Source organism: Scyliorhinus canicula, chromosome 21 (genome assembly GCF_902713615.1).
Source record: "Scyliorhinus canicula chromosome 21, sScyCan1.1, whole genome shotgun sequence".
In the NCBI taxonomy this organism is placed as follows: Eukaryota; Metazoa; Chordata; class Chondrichthyes; order Carcharhiniformes; family Scyliorhinidae; genus Scyliorhinus; species Scyliorhinus canicula.
The window spans coordinates 60,722,406-60,741,899 of NC_052166.1; the positions used below are offsets into that span (position 1 = coordinate 60,722,406).

Below are 19,494 nucleotides of genomic sequence, written 5' to 3' on the forward strand. Positions count from 1 at the left end.
TGTTGGACCTATATACTTTGCCAATTCCATTTTTAACCACCCCCCACCCTTTTTCCATGACAAATTTGAAATGTAAGGTGTTGTCACTAGCACTAAAATGCTCTCACACTGTTACCTCGAACACCGTCTGGCTTCTTTCCCCAGAACTAGATCCGTCATTGCACCATCCCTTGTTGGACTTTCACCATGTTGATGTAAAAAATCTCTCTCCAATATATTTCAAGAAATCTGCTCCCTCTAAACCCTATACCTACAATGTGACTATCCCAATTAATGTTGGGAAAGTTGAAATCCCCGAATATAATTACCCTGTAAACCTGCCACGCCTGGCCCCAAAACCAGCCCCTACTGAAATAACTGTCTAACAGGTAAATCCCGTTTTTACGAAATGGGCCAGGGCCGAGTTTATTCAGTTAAAAAACTGAATTTTCTTTAAAATCGGTACTTTGTGGAAAACGGTTAGCACTGCTGCCTCACGGTGCCGAAGCCCCAGGTTCGATCCCTGCTCTGGGCCACTGTCCATGTGGAGTTTACACATTCTCCCCGTGTTTGCGTGGCTTTCGCCCCAACAACCCAAAAGGTGGATTGGCCACGCTAAATTGCCCCTTAATTGGAAAAGATTGATTGGGTACTCATTTTTTAAAAATCGGCACTTTGTTTCCTTGAGGGAATGCTTCAGCCCAGTCAACCGAAAAAATAATACTCAAAATAAGTAGATTGACACAAGTACTGCAGTGTTGACCAAGTTTAAGATGATCAAAAACCGATATAAATCGACCCACCATGGAAAGCAGATGAACAACTGCAATCCAGTTATAAAGTGAATCTAAACTACTGTACCCTGAGCGACTCCCAATATTTATCCTGGTAAGAAGTCTTGCAACACCAGGTTAAAGTCCAACAGGTTTGTTTCAAACACGGGCGTGCGTTCGGAGCACTGCTCCTTCCTCATTCACCTGAAGAAGGAACTGCGCTCCGAAAGCTCGTGTTTGAAACAAACCTGTTGGACTTTAACCTGGTGTTGTAAGACTTCTTACTGTGCTCACCCCAGTCCAACGCCGGCATCTCCACATCAATATTTATCCTGTCATCATTACAAGTCCGTAAAACCGCATTTCTGGTTAAATTGGTGTTGCACAAATTCAGGATTTATATGTAATTGTATATCTGAGTTAGAAAAAGAAGCGCGAAGCACACTGAACAGGAACCAATGTTGTGTAATATTTGGAATGTGGCATGGATGTGAATCTGATGCTTGATGCAATCCTATAGCCTGTTATCAGTAGTGCTGTTTATTTTTAGTTGAAGTGTACTGGTACTGACGCAGAGAAATACTGCAGCCATCCTTGAGATACTTGGTTTATCTCGCACTTAGAGACTTTCCTGCCACTTGAATGTTTTTACATGCAGCTCCATTTTAATTTTGTTCAGGATTTTAAACTTGAAGGTGTTTTCTTCCAAGACTCTTCAGTAGAACTCTCCTCATTTATGGATTGGCACCTTTCAATGCTAATCTTTGGTTGTTACAATGTCTTTTGGGTGGGGACTGTTGTACATTTTGGTCATGGAAGTGTGGTGTGCTTTCAAGGGGCGTTGGGGAAGAAGTGGAGGCACAGATAGCTTTTAGGGTTGTTCAGAAGTAATAATGTTTATTAGTGTCACAAGTAGGTTTACATTAACACTGCACTTAACTTACTGTGAAAATCCCCTAGTCGTCCCATTCCGACGCTTGTTCGGGTACACTGAAGGAGAATTCAGAATGTCCAATTCACCTAACAGCACGTCCTTCGGGACTTGTGGGATGAAAGCGAAACACCCGGAGGAAACCCACGCAGACACGTGGAGCACGTGCAGACTCCGCACAGACAGTGACCCAAGCTGGGAATCGAACCCGGGACCCTGGTGTTGTGAATCAACAGTGCTAACCACTGTGCCACCGTGCCAGTTGAATGTATCATTACAAGGTCACAATACCCTGGAGCTAGTAATGGCCTATTTTCTTGTCACTTATTTTTTTTTAAAGTGATTGAATGCTGCTTTTAATTGGTGTAATCTTTGATTTGCGACACCCCATAACTAGCTCCAGTTACGAATGTGACAAATGAATGACCTGGATTTATTATAAGACTGAAAGGACCCAATCATGATGCTTGGCATGAAGATAAAGCCACATTTCACACTCTGAGTCTGATGTGGTGTAATGGGTGCCTCTCCTTTTACATTCTACCAGAACGTTTTTCTTGAAAGACGTGAAAGTGGACTGATCGGGGGTGGAGGGGCACAGTTGAAATGAAAATCCATGGATTCGCCCAGTAAGATACACCAATGCCTCAGTTTATGGTAGCTTTATGAAAAGAGAGGAACATAGAAAAACCTGCCCCGATTACAAGAATATTCACTGTGCTGAAATTTAAAATAATTTTGCTCTGAGCCGTAAGAGATGGGTTTTCCTGTTGTTTCCAATTTAGCAAATTACCAACGTCCGCTGTATTTTCTGGCAGGCTTCCCTGGAAAACGATGTTGACAGTCTTGTAAGAGGACAGCGGATTGACAATGCCATGTCTGCGCATTTCCACACCACTTCCAACAGCAGCTTGCCAAATACAATGACCATAACTCAGCACATTGATCACACAATGCAGAGCGAACCCCTCTCCCAGGTCTGTGCTTTTGGGTATTTTGTCAATAAATCAACACGGTCACTTTTCTGTCTTGTAGTTCTGCTGTGTGGTGTCGTTTTTTTTTGTTAAAGTGCATGCGACTTGGTGGCTTTGATTCCACTTTTCAGCGCATCAATGTGTAAATATACACGTTCTTAGGAATTAATTAAAATGAGATCTGCATGTGTAATAGTGTTGATTAACAGGTGGCTTTTGAGAAATCTGCTCGTTTAATAGAAGCAGCAAATCCCAATCCCATCTTCCTTCACTCTGTTCCGATATGCAGTCATTTTAATGCTATCGTGTCACACATCTGGTGTGCGGCTTTAGAGACGGCATTGAACCATTCAAAACCGGAATCTTGTCAATACAATAATCTCGCTTATTGTCACAAGTAGGCTTCAATGAAGTTATTGGGAAAAGCCCCTAGCCGCCACATTCCGGTGCCTGTTCGGGGAGAAGGTACGGGAATTGAACCCGCGCTGCTGGCCTTGTTCTGCTTTACAAGCCAGCTGTTTAGCTCACTGTGCTAAACCAGCCCCAATACCGTGTACTACTTGCACATTTTAATTAAAACAAGGTTTAGTCGAGAAGTGAAACGTGAGCAGTGTCCATTGTGTTTGCAGCTGCTTTGGATAATTCTGAATGAAATGAAATTCTCTATAGCCCTTTTTTGCCCCATCCCTCACACTCAGCTCGTCTGTCTTGATCCAGCAGCCAAGTTGCTAGAATTATCAATTAGCAAAATGGTTTTAAGCAGGCTCGTGGTGTGAGAGAATTTTTCTTTGACGGTCTAAATCTAAATTTTGTTGTTGCTCCTAGATGAGCCTGGCAACAGATGAAAACCAATCTGAAGAAAGCAGGTAGGAGCACACAAGGCATTCACTAGTCAGTCAGTCAGTGTCTCCTAGGGTTGTCATAAGCAATCCAATTGCAAAATATTCTCAACTGTACGACAGTGTTCTTTTCACTAGACTTTCAGTAATGCATAGCGGACCCTGCAGTAAGGCTGGGTCCATTAAGGTTATGTCCCTTTCATGTGTGTTGTCTGCTGATCAGGATATGAAACAGAAAAAGCACTAGTGAAATGCTGATAGTTTAAAGTTTTGCCCCTGATGGTGGGAGTAATTTAAGACGATTAATTTAAGTGCCACAAAGAAGTATCATGTAATATTGAAGCATAGGAACCGTTACCCTACATTCTGTCAGAACCAATTTGCTAATTGAGGCCTGAGGTTTCTGATTGATTGAAGCGTCCAAATTATCCACGCTATATACTGATGGGTGTACCTGCACCACAGGGACTGTAGCAGTTCAAGAGGGCAGCTCACCATTTGTTCATTGGCGTTCACTTCCCACACGCATATTTCCAGTTGGGCTTTCAGTGTGCATTGGGAATTCTCTGACTTTTTTTCCTTTTCCAGTCTCTTTTGTCCCTTACGGGAGTGCAGAGACTGTTGATCAACTTAGACCAGCTAATGGACATCAAACCCAGGACTACTGTAGCTCACAACTCAGAATAAAATCACTAAACTGGCAGAGCTTGGGGCTAGTTTAAAAAAAAAAATAACAGTTCTATTTTGTCACCTTCTACAGAGGAGTCTCCTCCACAGAGAGCCTTCGACAGTTGTCTACTCAATTAAATGGCCTGGTGACTCAGGTAAGACTGTTTGCTTAAATGTGAGCAGCCATTTTTTTGCTTCAAAATGAAGGGATACTTTTTCTCCTTTTAGTGTTCTTTGCAAATGTTGTTGAGTCCTGTACTTCAAATAGGGTGCATGTACTGCATGCCGATCAGTAGGTGTGGTCACAGTGAATATCTCTTTTGCCACCTTGTCCCCCCCAGAGGTGTGCCTAAAATCAAGAACCATGACAGAATGGAGACAATTAAACCTCCAGTCTGGTTTTGCTTCGAATTCCTGGGCCAAGTGCAAGAAAAGGGCTTGTCTGATGGGTAACCCCTTCCTGTCTCTCGATTCTAACCTTCCTCTCCCAAATGATGTTTGCCTTTCTGTTTTGCACACTTTGACTCCCCTCGCCATCTCCTCGCCTCCACCTAAACTACAATTGGCTGCTGCTTGTGAAATTTCTCTGTCCTTCACGCTGTTCCCCTTCCTGCTTCCTCACAATTTTGAAATCCAGACATGTAGCATTGCTTTCTTCTTCATGACTCCTAAACTTATGGAAATACTCACAGGAGTCATCAATTGGTGGAAAATGGCTGCTTAGGACTGAGCAATACTTCAATTATTTATGTAACCTGGGAACTAACCTGCTCATTGCCCTGTCGATGCTGTCAATGTTGTATATTGTGTGGAAGTTGATTAAGTTCCATATTGAATGATGATACAGTATACATTCCTTGCAGTCAATATTGATTTAGCTCCTGCAGTCCATATGAAATAAAATTGAAAATATTATACCTGCACAGCATGAAATGTTTTCACAATGAGCCTTTGATCTAACAGGATTTTCAGGTTCATTTCAGATTTCCAGCATTTGTAGACATTAGAACTAAACATTTAAAACAAAAGTCGGAAAGGATTATAAGACTAGAATAATTCATTTGGTGGTTCAAGTGACTGAAGTACTTGAGCTTCACTTTGACATAGCACCTCTGAACTCCTTGAATAGATTGTCACCTTGCAGTTCTCATGGGCAGACGCTCTCTCTGCCTCCCGCGTGCATGCAGGTCCTTTCTTTCTCTCTCTGCCCCCACCCCCCCGCATGTGTTCTCTCTCTGTCACTCCGGTGATTCTTAAATCTTTAACCAAGCTTCTGATCGCCTGACCACATGTATCCTTACGTGGCTCAGTGTCAGATTTTGTTTCATAACGCACCTTGAGACGTTTCATAATGTTAATTTAAGCTGTTGTTGTGCATATGAGTTTAACCTGTCGGAGCAAAAATTTGTTTTTTGTTTATTTCCTCACTAGACGACCTTCATGAATGGTGAAAGTGCAGCTTGTACTTTGAGCCACAATGAACTGGAGGTAAGGTGGTAGTGAAAATTCAAATGTTGAGCTGCAATTTGTAACGTCGGAATATATTTTTTTTATATGCATATATATTTAAAATGAACTTTCAAATAATTTTACTGCATTTTATTCCTATTTGGTAGCATATTTAACACAGCAGTGTAGATTCTCAGGGACATTTAATATTTTCTCGGACTCTGTTTGATTCTAGAGCTACTCTAAATACAGATGCATTCTGTGCAAAAGCTGATGGTTAGAAACGTTGATTATTCTGATGGAAAGTAGCTTAGTCTTGCTGCAGATTAGACACTCGTGTAAGTTTCACTCGACTAAGGAAATTTGGCATGTCAGCTACGACCCTCACCAACTTCTACAGATGCACCATAGAAAGCATTCTTTCTGGTTGTATCAGCTTGGTATGGAACCTGCTTTGCCCAACACCGTAGGAAACTACAAAAGGTTGTGAATGTAGCCCTGTCCATCACGCAAACCAGCCTCCCATCCATTGACTCTGTCTATAATTCCTGCTGCCTCAGAAAGGCAGCCAGCATAACTCAGGACCCCACGCACCCTGGACCTCTTCCACCTTCTTCCGTAAGGGAAAAGATACCAAAGTTTGAGGTCACGTACCAACCGACACAAGAACAGTTTCTTCCCTACTTCCATTAGACTTTTGAATGGACCTACCTTGTATTAAGTTGATCTTTTCTCTACACCTTGCTATAACTGTAACATATTCTACAGTCTCTCCTTTCTCCCCTATGCACGGTATGCATTGTTTGTACAGCATGCAAGAAACAATACTTTTCACTGTATATTAATACACGTGACAATAAATCAAATCAAATCAAAGTTCTAGGTTAAAAAAATTCTGAGGAACCGATCGCTAACAGCACCATTTTAAATGAGTTGAAACTTTGACCGGAATAGCCACATTGAGATTGAACCAACATATTTCTCGTCGGTGTGGTTTAGAATTCTGTACGCACTCACTAAGCGATTGGGGTAGCCAGTTTTGGGGAAACAATTGGAGTGTTCAATAACCTCACGGCGGGCAGTATCTGTGGAGAGTGAAACAGTTAACATTTCAAGTGCAACATGACTTCTTCGGAATGATTGAGTACCAAAGAAGAGTCATTTTGGACTCGCTGTGAACTGTTTCTCCCTCTGCAGAAGCTGTTAGACCTGCTGCGTTTTTCCAGCACTTCCTGATTTTATTCCAGGTCTTCAGCACCTGCAGTGTTTTACTTTTACGTGGCTTAAAAAAAAATCAGCGATGCTGCAAGATTTGCGCTCGGTGGACGGGGAATCTGTGACCAAGGACATTTTTTTACCAGGTTTGTATAATTTGAGCCGGGAGGCGATGCCGGGTGCTGGATTAGATTTTTCTCTGGGTTTGAACTGCAGCACTCGCAAGCTGCTGCTATTTTTGTCTCGCAACACAAGTTGCTGCACCAGTAATTGGTCATATTTTGTTGCGGAGAGATGGCGAGTGAGTCCTCGCTTCGTACTGCCTCTGCATCAGTTGTGTAAATTTTAGTTGGCGTGATTGTAAAGATGTGATCTGTACATGATTATGGCTTGTGTCTAATTTAAAAAGTAAATGAAACTGTATCCGGTCGGCCAGGATTAAGAGTATGCACTCCTGGATTCTTCCATCATTGGCACTGTTTTGACGACTGTGCTTGCTTTTTATATTTGTCGCATACGTCATGTGTCACTGAATAGTTTGGTATTGACTAGTTTCTTACTGTAGGTTTGTGGAAAGTTTCTTATTGAATTAATTTCTTCGTGTTCAGATTAACCTAAGTGTTCTTCAAACTTTTTTTTCCGGGGACCCATTGTTACCAACCGGCCAACCTTCGGGACCCAACCCGGCCGACCTTCGCGACCCACGCCGGCCAACCTGTGGGACCCACCATTTTCTCTTACCTTGCTGCTGACAAAAATGGAGAAAATGGTTTTGGGTCCCTTTGGCCCTCGTACACGCTCCTCCAATGGAACCTGTTGGATGAAGGTGAAGCCTTCTGGGGTCGGAAAGTATGGAGTCTCCATCTGTCCAAAATTCTGAATTTTTTTTCCTGTGAGATTTTATCAAATATACCCCCCCCCTCCAAATTTGTAAAAATAAATAAAAAATATAAAAATAAATGAATAAAAACGACTACAGAACTTGTAAAACAAAAAGCTGCAACCTTTTTTTAAAAAAAACAGCCACACTGTGCATGCATGCCCGATTATTGGTGCCGCGCCGATCATTGTGCGCAATGCGGCTGAATTCTTTGCGCATGTGCGCTGATCATTATGCATGCATGCGCAAGGCGCCGATTTATATAAAAAAAAAAGTTTGCAGCTGGCGTTATGAAAAGCCGGCTGTTGCGCGATCGGGAGCGCTGCGGACAACGGGTTCGCGACCCTCCCGACACCTGCCCGTGACCCACCTGTGGGTTGCGCCCCCGACTTTGAAGAACACTGACCAAACAAACCCTACTGTTTGTTTATATTCTGAGTTTATTAAAAGCTATAAAGTTCATGCTGCAGTCCAGAAGTCTCCCCTTGTTTCCTGCTCATCCCTTCTTATTTTGTCGGTTTTTGAGTTGGGAAGAATCTTACTCCCACACCAAGTGGAATAGAAGAGTCCAGTATTTCTCTTAATGCAGGCTTGGGGTAATATCCCTTTGGCTATTCATTGTATTCAAAATGATCTTACAATTATTTCCATCAAATTTATGAAGACGTCTCCATTCCTGATTGCTCTAGATTACATTTTTCTTTCCCAGTTATCTGTAGCATCCTGGAAATTTCAGTGGCTGATGCTGATTTTGGAGTAAAAAGATTTCAGTTCAATGATGCAGTATAAGAACTGCAAGCCTTTGTTTTAAAAAGGCGATCCTCTTGTTATTATCACTAACAAGTTTTTCAGCGTTGAACAATTGTACGAGAGCTGGACGAACCTACTGGATATTCGGACTGAACAAATAGAACTTGTTTCATAAACTAGCCCAGGAGGGATCAAGAAACAAAGAGTAGATGTCCCATTTTTTTTTTCTGTGCTGAGGAATGCCACTGGATGCCAACCAGTGCTCATAAATATCAGCATTAACTCTTTTTACACATCCAGCATTTCAAAAGTGAATATCTATTGATTCAGAGATATTTCACCATCCTGTTCGGGAGGTTATTTTTGGCCATCTGTCTTCTCAAAATGCAGCATGTGTAGGCAGCAGCTGCATTGAGTGCCTGTTCTGGATTAAGCCCAGAAATGTAGAAATTGTGAAAAGAATAGAGCTGACACATCTGTGAAGGTAACTTGATGAAATCAGGAGATGTCCTGACGATAAATACCAGAATATTTTTATTCCAGTGGCTGATTAATGCCACCGCACTGGTCTGTTTTAATGCATTTGCCACCACAAGATAAAAGATAAAAGATGCAAGTGTTGAATTTGGATGAAGAAGAAGACACGCTAACTTATTTTCTGTCTGTTCAGTGACCTTTTATTCTGAAGATTCTGATGGCCGCACTGTGCTAAATCAAAAATGAATGTTAGACTGTTTCCCAACAGCCTAGACACACAAATATCCACGTCTGCTTTTCCAAATTATTCAGCTATGATCTGAAAGCTTTTTGTTGTCACTGATGAGCTAATGTGCTGCAATTGATAGCCACGTTATTCTATAATCATGTCTTGCACCAGTTTAGTGGTTTTTTAAACAAAGTATATTTATTGAAGGTTTTCATTTAGGAGAAAAACCCAACAAAGTTACAAAATAACATCCCTACGAATGGGAAGAAGAAAACTGCTTTAAACACACAAGTGCAGAATGGAACAGGAGAACCGCGTCACAATCAGCTCAATACAATCATTAAACAGGATTAGATACTCCTTAAATCCACCCCCACCAGAAACACAGGGATGATGCACAGGATAAAGCCATGACCAGCATGACCAAACGGTACTTTTCCCTCCCCCCGCACAAGTTCATAATCACCAGGAAAGCGCACCGCCTCCCATGCCATGGTTGGGTGGAATCCAATGTAATTCCCCCCCCCCCCAACTCTGGCAGCGCCAAAGGTACCACAGTCTAGTGTTTAATATAAGCCTTTTTGTGACCTTTCTGACTCCCTAATCTAAATTGAGAAATCTGAGAATTGCAAGCAGCGCTCAGCCTTAATAGCAGGCTCTCAGAAATTTGTGTTTGGCGAGTTTGAATTCTGTTAATGCAAATTAAAATAATTCAAAACCTACCTTTATTGAAATGGCTTAATTTGAATCTTTCACAACAAAAAAAGTGGCTCTGTCCTAAGAGGAGCAGTGGTTGTACATCGAAGAGGAGACTGAATGTGTAACCCTATAAATTTTTTTTAAAAAACAACAAAAAAAAAAGGTAACAGTTCAGCTTTAGTGGTGCTTCCTCCCTGTCTATGTGACTGGCTCGGGGCCAATCATGTGGTAACTCGTGAACCCTGACCAAGGAGGGATCAGGGTGGGTGCCGGGGAACGGGGTTTTTGGCCAGAGTAAACCTGAGAGCTAGAGTGCTAACACCTATATTAGAGACGCTGTACCTGTACGTAAGTTACCCTTGTTAATTTCCAATAAACACCTTGTTCTTCATTACTACCATCTACCTGGTTTTGCCTCGAGCCACCACGTTGACGACAAGTGTAAACTGGATTGATCACAACCCCGTAGTTGATGAACTCGAGGGGTGAGGGGAAAGCCTCCAAGACGAACACAGTGTCAGCGGTACCGGAGACCAGTGAATGAAAATGTCCATGATTGGGAAATTAGATCCATTTGCTCAGGGGGCCAAAGACTGGAGCTTCTGTAGTTTTTCAGTAAATTAAATAATGGGGGAGGAGAAACAAAGTTATCCCAGTAACAATTTTGTAGGCCTACAACCTTTTTAGAAGGAATTTGACATCCCAGGTGGATCCTAACACAATCATTTGACGAATTAGTGAAGCTGTTCAGGGATCCATAGATCTACAATCATACTGCAGCAATACAAGTTCAATTTGGCTGTCAGGGACCTAGAAAAGACTCTTTCAGCCTTCGTCCCCAGATTCTGGCAAATGGCCAAGCATTGCACAATTGTGTAGTATGTGGTATTAACAAGGAGTGTACAAAAGCTTCCGGCTGAAACAAAGATTATCCTGGACAGGGCGATTGAGAACGCCCAGGTGACTGAGTGTGCTGTACCAGAACTTCAAAGCGTGCAGGAGGGTGAGGTGAACCAGTTGTGGGACCATATGGCTGCAAGTTGCACAGCCAGGTCAACGTGCATAGAGAAAGTTCAGCCACAATCCCAGGAACATGACCATAGTCGGTGCCAAAATAAATTGGGTTCTCAGCTCAGGAGTCCAGCTAGCTTTTCCTGATGCGGGGGAGACCACCCCCAGGAATCAAGCTGCTGCAGGGAGTTTATTTGTTTTCAGTGTAGTAGGACGGTGCATATCCAGGTACATGCCGAGCCCGCAAGACCTTGCTACTTCCAAAAAAAAGAAGCAGCAAACAACTGACCTAATAAACAAAGTGGAGAAGAATTCAGCTGAGTCTGAAACATATATGTTGAACGTGGTGAGAGTGAGCAAAACATATTGAGATAGTCCTCACAGAAAATGGCAGACCACCAAAGATGGAGGTCAGCCATTTACGCATCAACCACAGTTGTGGGTGAACAAACACTTAAATACCTTTTTGAGGAGGTGTTCAGTCTTTGGACTTGAGTGAGACAGCAGCCATTTGGTGACTGGAGACCCGAAAATCTTTGAGAACCACAGTGACTCCAGTGTCTTAAATAAAGTTAGCTTACCCAATTCATTTTTTCCAACTAGGGGGCAATTTAGCATGGCCAATCCATCTAACGTGCACATCTTTGGGTTGTTGGGTTGAAACCCATGCAAACACGGGGAGAATGTGCAAACAGCCAGTGACCCAGAGCCGGGATCGAACCAGGGACCTTGCTGCCATGAGGCAGCAGGGCTAACCACTGTGCCACCGTGCTGCCTGACTCCAGTGTCAGATCAGCAACCAGGTGCCCAGCTACCTATGATTGTCGAGGGTCTCCAACTAATCTGATGGGGTGATTGGTTGATCAAATCAAGTTGAACTTGTTGGAAATTTTTTAAATCTCGAAGAGCGTCTTTCAGGAAGTCTTGAACAGATACATGGATGTGTTCCAGAACAAATTGGGTCAAATAAAAGGAGTAAAAGGCCAAGATTTATATTGTGCATAAAAAAGTGGAAGCCAAACTTAAACACCTGGGGTTCATCACACGTGCAGTTTTCAGAATGCGCAGCCCCTTTGGTTCCTGTATTAAAGCTGGGGTTTGCAGCAGGGACTAGAAGCTAACCATCAACCAGGCTGTGCAAGTAGATAAATATCCAATTCCACAAATTGAAGACCTTTATGTGAAGTTGGTGGGGAGGCCTCAACGTACACAACACTACCTCAGTCAACCCATACTTGCAACTGGAATTAGATGGAAGATTCCCGAAAGTTTGCCAACTTTAACACACACTTAAGGCTTGTTTCAATATACAAGACTACCATTTAGCGACTCCTTGGCCTGTGCGATATTCCAATACAAAATGTCAAATCTCTTTCAGGTATCCCAAACTTATGGGCAACATCCTAATAACAGGAGCAGCACCCAGCAGTTTAGAAGAGGTGTTGAGAAGATTCAGAGATGCGGGAGTCCGACTGAAACACGAGAAGTGCAGCTTCCAAACTACTTGGGTTTCAAAGTGAATGCAAAGGACCTACCCACTACCACGGGAGAGCCATTAGAGATGGCAGGAGTTAAAGTCCTGGGGGATGGTAAACTACTCTGTCATATTATTCCAAATCTCGCAACAACATTGGTGCCATTGCTTTATGGTCTTGAGGAAAACCAACCGTGGCATTGGAAGGAGCAACACTAACAAACCTTCCTACATGTTAAGCAAGTCTCTCCATCTTCAAGCTTACTGGTTCATTTTTGACTCTATCATTTTGACCTAGGATGCTTCACCGTATGTGATGGGGGCAGTTCTATCCAATACAATGGAGGATGGCTCAGAGAGGCCAATTGCCCTTTGCCTCAAGATGCTGAGCGTAAATATGTGCAAATTGAGAAGGAAGGGCTTTCCGCGATCTATGGCGTCAAGAACTTCACCAGCATGTTTACGGCTGATGTTTTACAATGATGACGGACCACAAGCCCCTGCTTGGGCTGCTTCATGGAGATAATCTGATACCGCCTATCGTCTTTGCCAGAGTACAACGGTGGGTCCTTGGTTGCTGGTGGCCTATGCCTACATTTTCAGCATAGGCCTGGTACATGGATTTTGAACGCTGATGTGTTGAGTCGTCTCCCACTTCCAAGAACCTAGCACCCAGGCAGTACTGCAAGAAATAATTGAACTTTTTAAAGACCGTGCCAGTTTCTGCCAGGAGCTCACAAAATTGTACACAGTGGGACCCAGTCCTGCCCCCACATGATTTGGCCAGGTGGCACTAGAACAAACCCCCCCCCCCCCCCCCCCCCCCCCCCCCCCCCCCCCCCCCAAGTGCGCCAGTGTGGCCCTTGCCAGACACAGCAGACACTGTCCCCTACATCCAACCTCCACCTGTGGGGAACACATAGACGAGGTACATGCGCACTTCTCTGATCCTTTCTTGGGCAAGATATTCCTTGTTTTGATTGATGCCCGTTCAAGGGTTGGCCGTTAAACAGATGGGCTGACTACCTTGGCAGCCACAGTAGAGGCCTTACGGCCAGTGTTTTTACTATGCATGACCTCCCCAACGTGATCATATTGGACATGGCACCCCCTTCATTGGTGAGGACTTTCAGCACTTCGATGACATTCGTCACACAAGGACAGCTCCCTATCACCATCTATCAAACGGGGTTAGCGGAGAAAGCAGCCTCCCCGAACAGGCGCCGGAATGTGGTGACTGGGGGCTTTTCTCAGTAACTTCATTTGAAGCCTACTTGTGACAAAAAGCGATTTTCATTTCATTTCATTTCATTTCATTACCTCCTGAATTTGAGGAGCAAGTTGGGGGATTGAGACGGTCCACGAGACCCAGGAAATCTGATTGGTTAACGCTCTGATGGACTGTTTGGAGCTCTTTTGTACTCCTCAGTCTTGTAATTATTACTTCGTAGCCTGTTTGTGCATGAGTTTTGGTAGTGTGGCCCCTTTAAATAAGGGGTGTGCCCTCACTGGCTCAGACTTTTGAATGCTGACCAATGAGGGATCTGCGCGGGGAGTGGGGTTTCTGGTCAGGGTGAATCCGGGAGCCAGTGTTAACACCTGTTTGAGGATTCTGTGCCCGTATGTTACCCTTCTTAGTTACCGATAAGCACTTTGTTCTTCATTACTACCATCCACCTGGTATTGACTCGAGCCACCACAGGGAATTAAGAATACGCCAGCAATCATTTTGGTAAAGATTGGAGTGCATTGTAAAACCAAAAAGATTCCATGGAATGACTGATGCAGTTTCATTTAATTTTTAAGCATGCGTTGGTAAAAACCACAATAACTTCACTTTTATTAATTTACCTTTTCTTTCATTTTTGTCCTCCACTTACTCTCTCATTCTGCATGTGCACACAGACACGAAACCAAGAGCTGACTGTAGCCCTTGACTCCAGCAATTTGACAAATAGAGAACAAAGTGAAAAGCTAGAAGAATTGGTAAGGGAATGTGGAGTTTGATGTATAATCTGGATGCCTCTGCTTGCTCCGCTTAACTATGTTAGGCGCCTGATAAAGATGTTTGATCAGTCATCATCAGACCCGATATGTCCAGGCTGGAAAAGCAAAGCATTATAAAGAGTTCTTGCGATTCCTATTTGCTCCATATTCCAAACGGTCTTGAAAAAGAGGATTGAGGGAGGTATTTGTGTCTGATATGCCTACAGGTCCTTGCTAGCAATTGTACTCTTTAAAAGAATAAGTGCAGCACAACTAGGTTACCAGTAGAAGTCCAGCAGTTGCACCTAGTCTACTATGTGTACTGTTAGACATAGACATAGAATTTACAGTGAAGTAGGAGGCCATTCGCCCATCGAGCCTTCACCAGCCCTTGGAAAGGAGAAGCCCATAACTCCGCCCCCATACCCGTAAACCCAGCAACCCCACCCAACCTAAGGGCAATTTAGCATGGCCAATCCACCTAACCTGCACGTCTTTGGACTGTGGGAGGAAACCGGAGCACCTGAAGGAAACCTACGAAGACACAAGGAGATTGTGCAGACTCCGCACATGCAGTGACCCAAGCCGGGAGACTCCGCACAGACAGGGAATCGCCCTGGAGCTGTGAGCGACAATGCTAACCACTGTGCTATTGTGCCGCCCAGTGAAACAACCCCTTGTTTTGTTGCTGCGTTGAGCCCTCTTCTGTTTTTTCTGCTTTTTCCCCTCTCGAGCATTTTCTTTCCTCCTGCGGAGGGAGGAGTACTGCAAACACTGGTCCTTGGGTCCCTGTTCAGTATGTGAAACTATAAAACTCAAGAGACTAACTAATAAAATCGTGCAAAAAGCCCAAGTTTTTTTTTTCTCCAGCAGTAGTTCTCAACAATTTTTTAAACTGTTAAAACCTCATTTGAAACACACTGTAAACCAAATTGAAATATCGTGCTACTTGGCAAGCCTTTGCTGCACCAGTGTTGCAGTGCAATCAGTAACAGCCTGTTGAGTACTAGTTACTGAACAACCAGCTTATTCTCCATGTATTTGGACAAACTGTGCTAGATAGATTTTTATGATATATCGAAAAAAATGCATAATTTCACCAGGACTGTGTTATGTGGGCAACAGCACTTGTGCAGTTGGTAAGCTTAGTTCAAATAGCAGCTAGCATCATAAGACTTTACTTGGGGCCATGAAAGCTTGCCACATAGCACGGTATTTCAGTATCCCTGTCATCTTCCTGGATCCTGTAAATGTGAGGGTATCGTTAAGCTACTGAAAAATAAAACCCCTTGCAGCTGGACTGCTACTTGGGTGTGGGAACGAGTATTGAGGTGTGAGGATGTGTCTCTCAATATAGGAAACATAGCAACCACTTTATACACTGGAAGCTCCCACTGGTGATAGTGCTGCTGTTCATCTTGAAATGCTGCCCATGGGTTTAACATCTCCCTGAGGGGTAGATGGGCCTCAGTTAATATCTCTTTCAAAAGACTGTATCTTAGACAATGCCACAATAAATTGTCAGCTTGAACCTCTAATTTTTTGCCCTGGAGGCAAGAAGAGCTATTGAGCTGCGGTTGACTTTCGTAGTGTGTAGGGAGTGAGATTCTTTGAAATGCAGAATGCCAAATGCAGAGTGTGCCAAATTATTTTAAATCACAGTGAACACAGCCCTACATTTGCAACGTTAAACCACGTTGCCAGCATGGCACTTCCTGCGAGTGACACTTATTTCATATCTTATAATCTAACGTTGGTTTGGAATCAAAGTACCATTTGGAAAATGGAGCCCAGCACTTGGTTTGTTATGCTGACTGATCAACTTCTGTGTCTTTGGATTTTCAGACCACAGAAAGCAGCATGGAAGGTTTTGTCTTTTCTTTGTGCATGTGCATGATTGTCAATATATTGCATGATTGCTCCAACTGTAGACTAATTCCCAACCAGGAACAGAAACCCACCTGCATCTACATGGATGGTCTGTATCCTGATGCCAAAGGAATTCCTAAACTCGTGGAATTTGGCGTTTGGGTTTAGTTTGGAGGGGACGAGAGAGAGGTTGGGGATTTGGTTGGCCACTGCAAAAGAGAGGCTGGGGTTATTTTAGCCCCCCTAGGGTGGGTTTGGCCGAGGAGAACAGACCAGAGTAACACATTGCTGTGCTCGGCTTACGCCTGGTGATGAGAAGATAGACCAGTTTTGCACTAGGTACATGAGACGGGGAAAATGACAGGCGTTAGATGATGCTACAAGGATTATAACACCATCACTTTTTAAGCAAACTGAGAATCTTCCATCTCATTGTGAGCAGTAGCGTGGGAGATCTGCTGGTATGTGAAAGTAGATGGCTGTGCTCTTCCCTGCACCCCAAACTTTGTACGTAATGCTGCTTGTTATAGCTACACAGATTTATGAATAACCGAATCAGAAGCTGAGAATTCACCCAGATTGATAACAGCAATTAGGTTGCTGCCTGTGTCTTGTCTCTAATAGCATTGAATTTGCTTTGCGTTGAAGAATGCCCGTCTATTTTCCTATTTCTGCAGCTCGGTAATTCAAAAATTAATTGAAAGCAATTATGCATTAGTGACTTTGTGCGGGTTTTGTATGCGCGCAACATTAAGAATATGTTTTGATGTTGTAGTATGTGTTTGTAATTGCTGCGTTTTGTCGGTTATTTTATTGGAATACAGGAGTAAAGAAGCAACCAATTTGTGTTTTAATATTTCACAGTAGCTTTCCTCTCTTTCTTCCTAACAGGAAAAACACATTCAGGAGTTTAAAAATCAGCTCGAGAAGGTAAAACAGCACTTTTTTTTTTCTGTCCATGGTGTCCTTGCATTTTGCCCCATTCTGCTCCAATTGGCTCTATTTCCAGTTAGTAGGGTTGAAAGGGAACTTGTTTCCAGGCTTCTTCAAGTGTCTTTTGTTTGCTATTGGGGTTATTTGGGTAAATTTCCTTCTTCACCGTGCCATCTGGTAAAATGACTTGCGTGGCATTTTGCTGATCTCTGCATTATCCCAGCATTAGTTTTAATCATCAACTTTGCGGTTGGTGGTGATGCCCCTGCAGAGGCAATTGTTGTAAACTGAATGTCTTTTCCAAAGCCCGTAGAGCAAGTTCACGGTTCAAGTTCTTTACAATAGCAGCACGCAGTGCTAAAATGAGAAACTTTTCTGTTGTGAGCGTGGTGATTAATTCTAACCTTTGGAGCATATAGTGAATGAATAGGTTTGGGGGATTGTGAAAGTCGAGGCCCTCTGCTGAGACTTGAAATGGTGGGATGGGTGTGATAAGAATTATGGGAAAGGTTTGCTGGGCATACTGGGGCGCTTCACTTTTTTTCTCTGTCGCTGTCGGCTCCTGACTACCATCCAGTGGCCTCTTCTGGAACGTACACCTGTGGGCCTTTAGGCTGAAGTCTGCACTGTTAGCTTTAAGTTTAATTTATAGTTCTGTGTCTGTGTTAAGAAAGGGGGAATCGAGGGCAGCATGGTGGCGCAGTGGTAGCATTGCAGTCTCGTGGCGCCGAGGTCCCAGGTTCGATCCCGGCTCTGGAGTTTGCACATTCTCCCCGTGTTTGTGTGGGTTTCGCCCCCACAACCCAAAGATGTGCAGGGTAGGTGGATTGGCCACACTAAATTGCCCCTTAATTGGAAAAAATGAATTGAGTACTCTAAATTTATATTTAAAAAAAGAAAGGGGGAATCGGGGGGCCACACGGTGGTTAGCATTGCTGCCTCACGGCGCTGAGGACCCTGGTTCGATCCCGGCACCGGGTCACTGTTCGTGTGGGGTTTGCATATTCTCCCCGTGCCTCCCCCGCAACCCAAAGATGTGCAGGGTAGGTGGATTGGCTACGCTAAATTGCCCCTTGATTGGAAAAAGAAAGGAAAGGAGCAATCTGGGTTGGGTTGCCTGCATGTCTGTGGGTTTGTTTATATTCCTGCATTTTTTTAAATGACGTTCAATGATTCTAGATGTGGGTGGATTTATTATCAAGAGGGGAGTGGTTTAGGGAAGTTATTCTTAAAGTAGGAGAACTAGGCAGTTGCCTCGCAACTGAAGACCTACACAGACATGAAGAGAAACACAAAAGCAGTTTTAGTTCAGATGGAAGCAGGTGCCGGGGGAGCTGGACTCTAGAGGCAATTGCAGAAAGCACATTTCCCAAAAGAACAGGAAAATGTCCCAGAAACCAGGCAAAAAAAGGCCCAGGAAGACCAAGTCCAGGAACAAGAACCGGAATCTGAACATGGTCCTGCTCAGTGAAGTTGAAGCACAGAGCAGAGGAAAAGGCTCCCAAATTGAAACAGCTACGGGGAGCAGCAGCAAGATAAAGTGGGCTTCAATAAAAGGGTCTTGTAATCTCAGTGCTTATTTGAGTTTCATTTCTGTGGGTCTTTTTTGCAAGTTAGTTCCACTTGAGTAAATTTCGATTTGAGCTGGGAGGTTGAGGAAAAATGTATTTTGCACCGTGCTCATACTCTTTGTGCTTCCCCGCCTTTCCACAGGAAAAGCAAGCTTCTGAGCAGAAGTCCAACCAAAAGTGTGAATCAATGAAGGAACAGCTAAAAGTGAGCAAAACTTCTTGGGCAGAAGGGTTTTCCTCCATTTCTCTCTCCTTCCCCATCTCCTCTTATTTAGACTTTAATTTCTTAAGTTCTGTGGGACCTCCAGCGACAGTTTTGTCTCGGTCGTAACCGCCTGGATCGAAGTCACAAGGCAGTGAACCTGAATCCTGCTCCGGGAGTTGAAAACAGTAGTTTAGCTGACACTTTCAGATGAGACATTAAACTGAGACCCTGCCTGCCCTTTCAGATGCTCATAACAGATCCCTTGGCACTATTCAAATAATAAGGGAGGGAAGGGACGGGGGGCGGGGGAGTTCTCTGGTGTTCTCCCCAGTACTTATTTCTTGATCAGCATAACGTAAAAAACGATTTCTGGCTATTGTTGTGAGTGGGACCTTGCTCTGCAAATTAGCTGCCACATGTAATTTATTGACTGTAAGGCCATTTGGGATGTTGCAAGTTCATTGATTCTTTTTATTCTTTCATAGAATTTACAATGCAGAAGGAGGCCATTCGGCCCATCGAGTCTGCACCGGCTCTTGGAAAGAGCACTCTACCCTATCCCCATAACCCAGTAACCCCAC

At 43.6% G+C, this 19,494-nt stretch overlaps 1 protein-coding gene across 1 annotated transcript in view; it reads left to right on the plus strand.

The window, feature by feature from the left end:
• The first annotated feature begins 2,470 nt into the window (after positions 1-2,470).
• The window catches only part of golga2 (golgin A2), a 70,585-nt gene continuing 53,561 nt past the window's right edge, over positions 2,471-19,494 (plus strand). Inside the window, exons 1-7 of the mRNA XM_038782467.1 lie at positions 2,471-2,660; positions 3,483-3,523; positions 4,257-4,320; positions 5,597-5,653; positions 14,255-14,335; positions 17,096-17,134; positions 18,851-18,913. Coding sequence (XP_038638395.1) covers positions 2,559-2,660; positions 3,483-3,523; positions 4,257-4,320; positions 5,597-5,653; positions 14,255-14,335; positions 17,096-17,134; positions 18,851-18,913 — 447 coding nt within the window. The 5' untranslated portion in view covers positions 2,471-2,558. The remainder of the gene's footprint in view (positions 2,661-3,482; positions 3,524-4,256; positions 4,321-5,596; positions 5,654-14,254; positions 14,336-17,095; positions 17,135-18,850; positions 18,914-19,494) is intronic.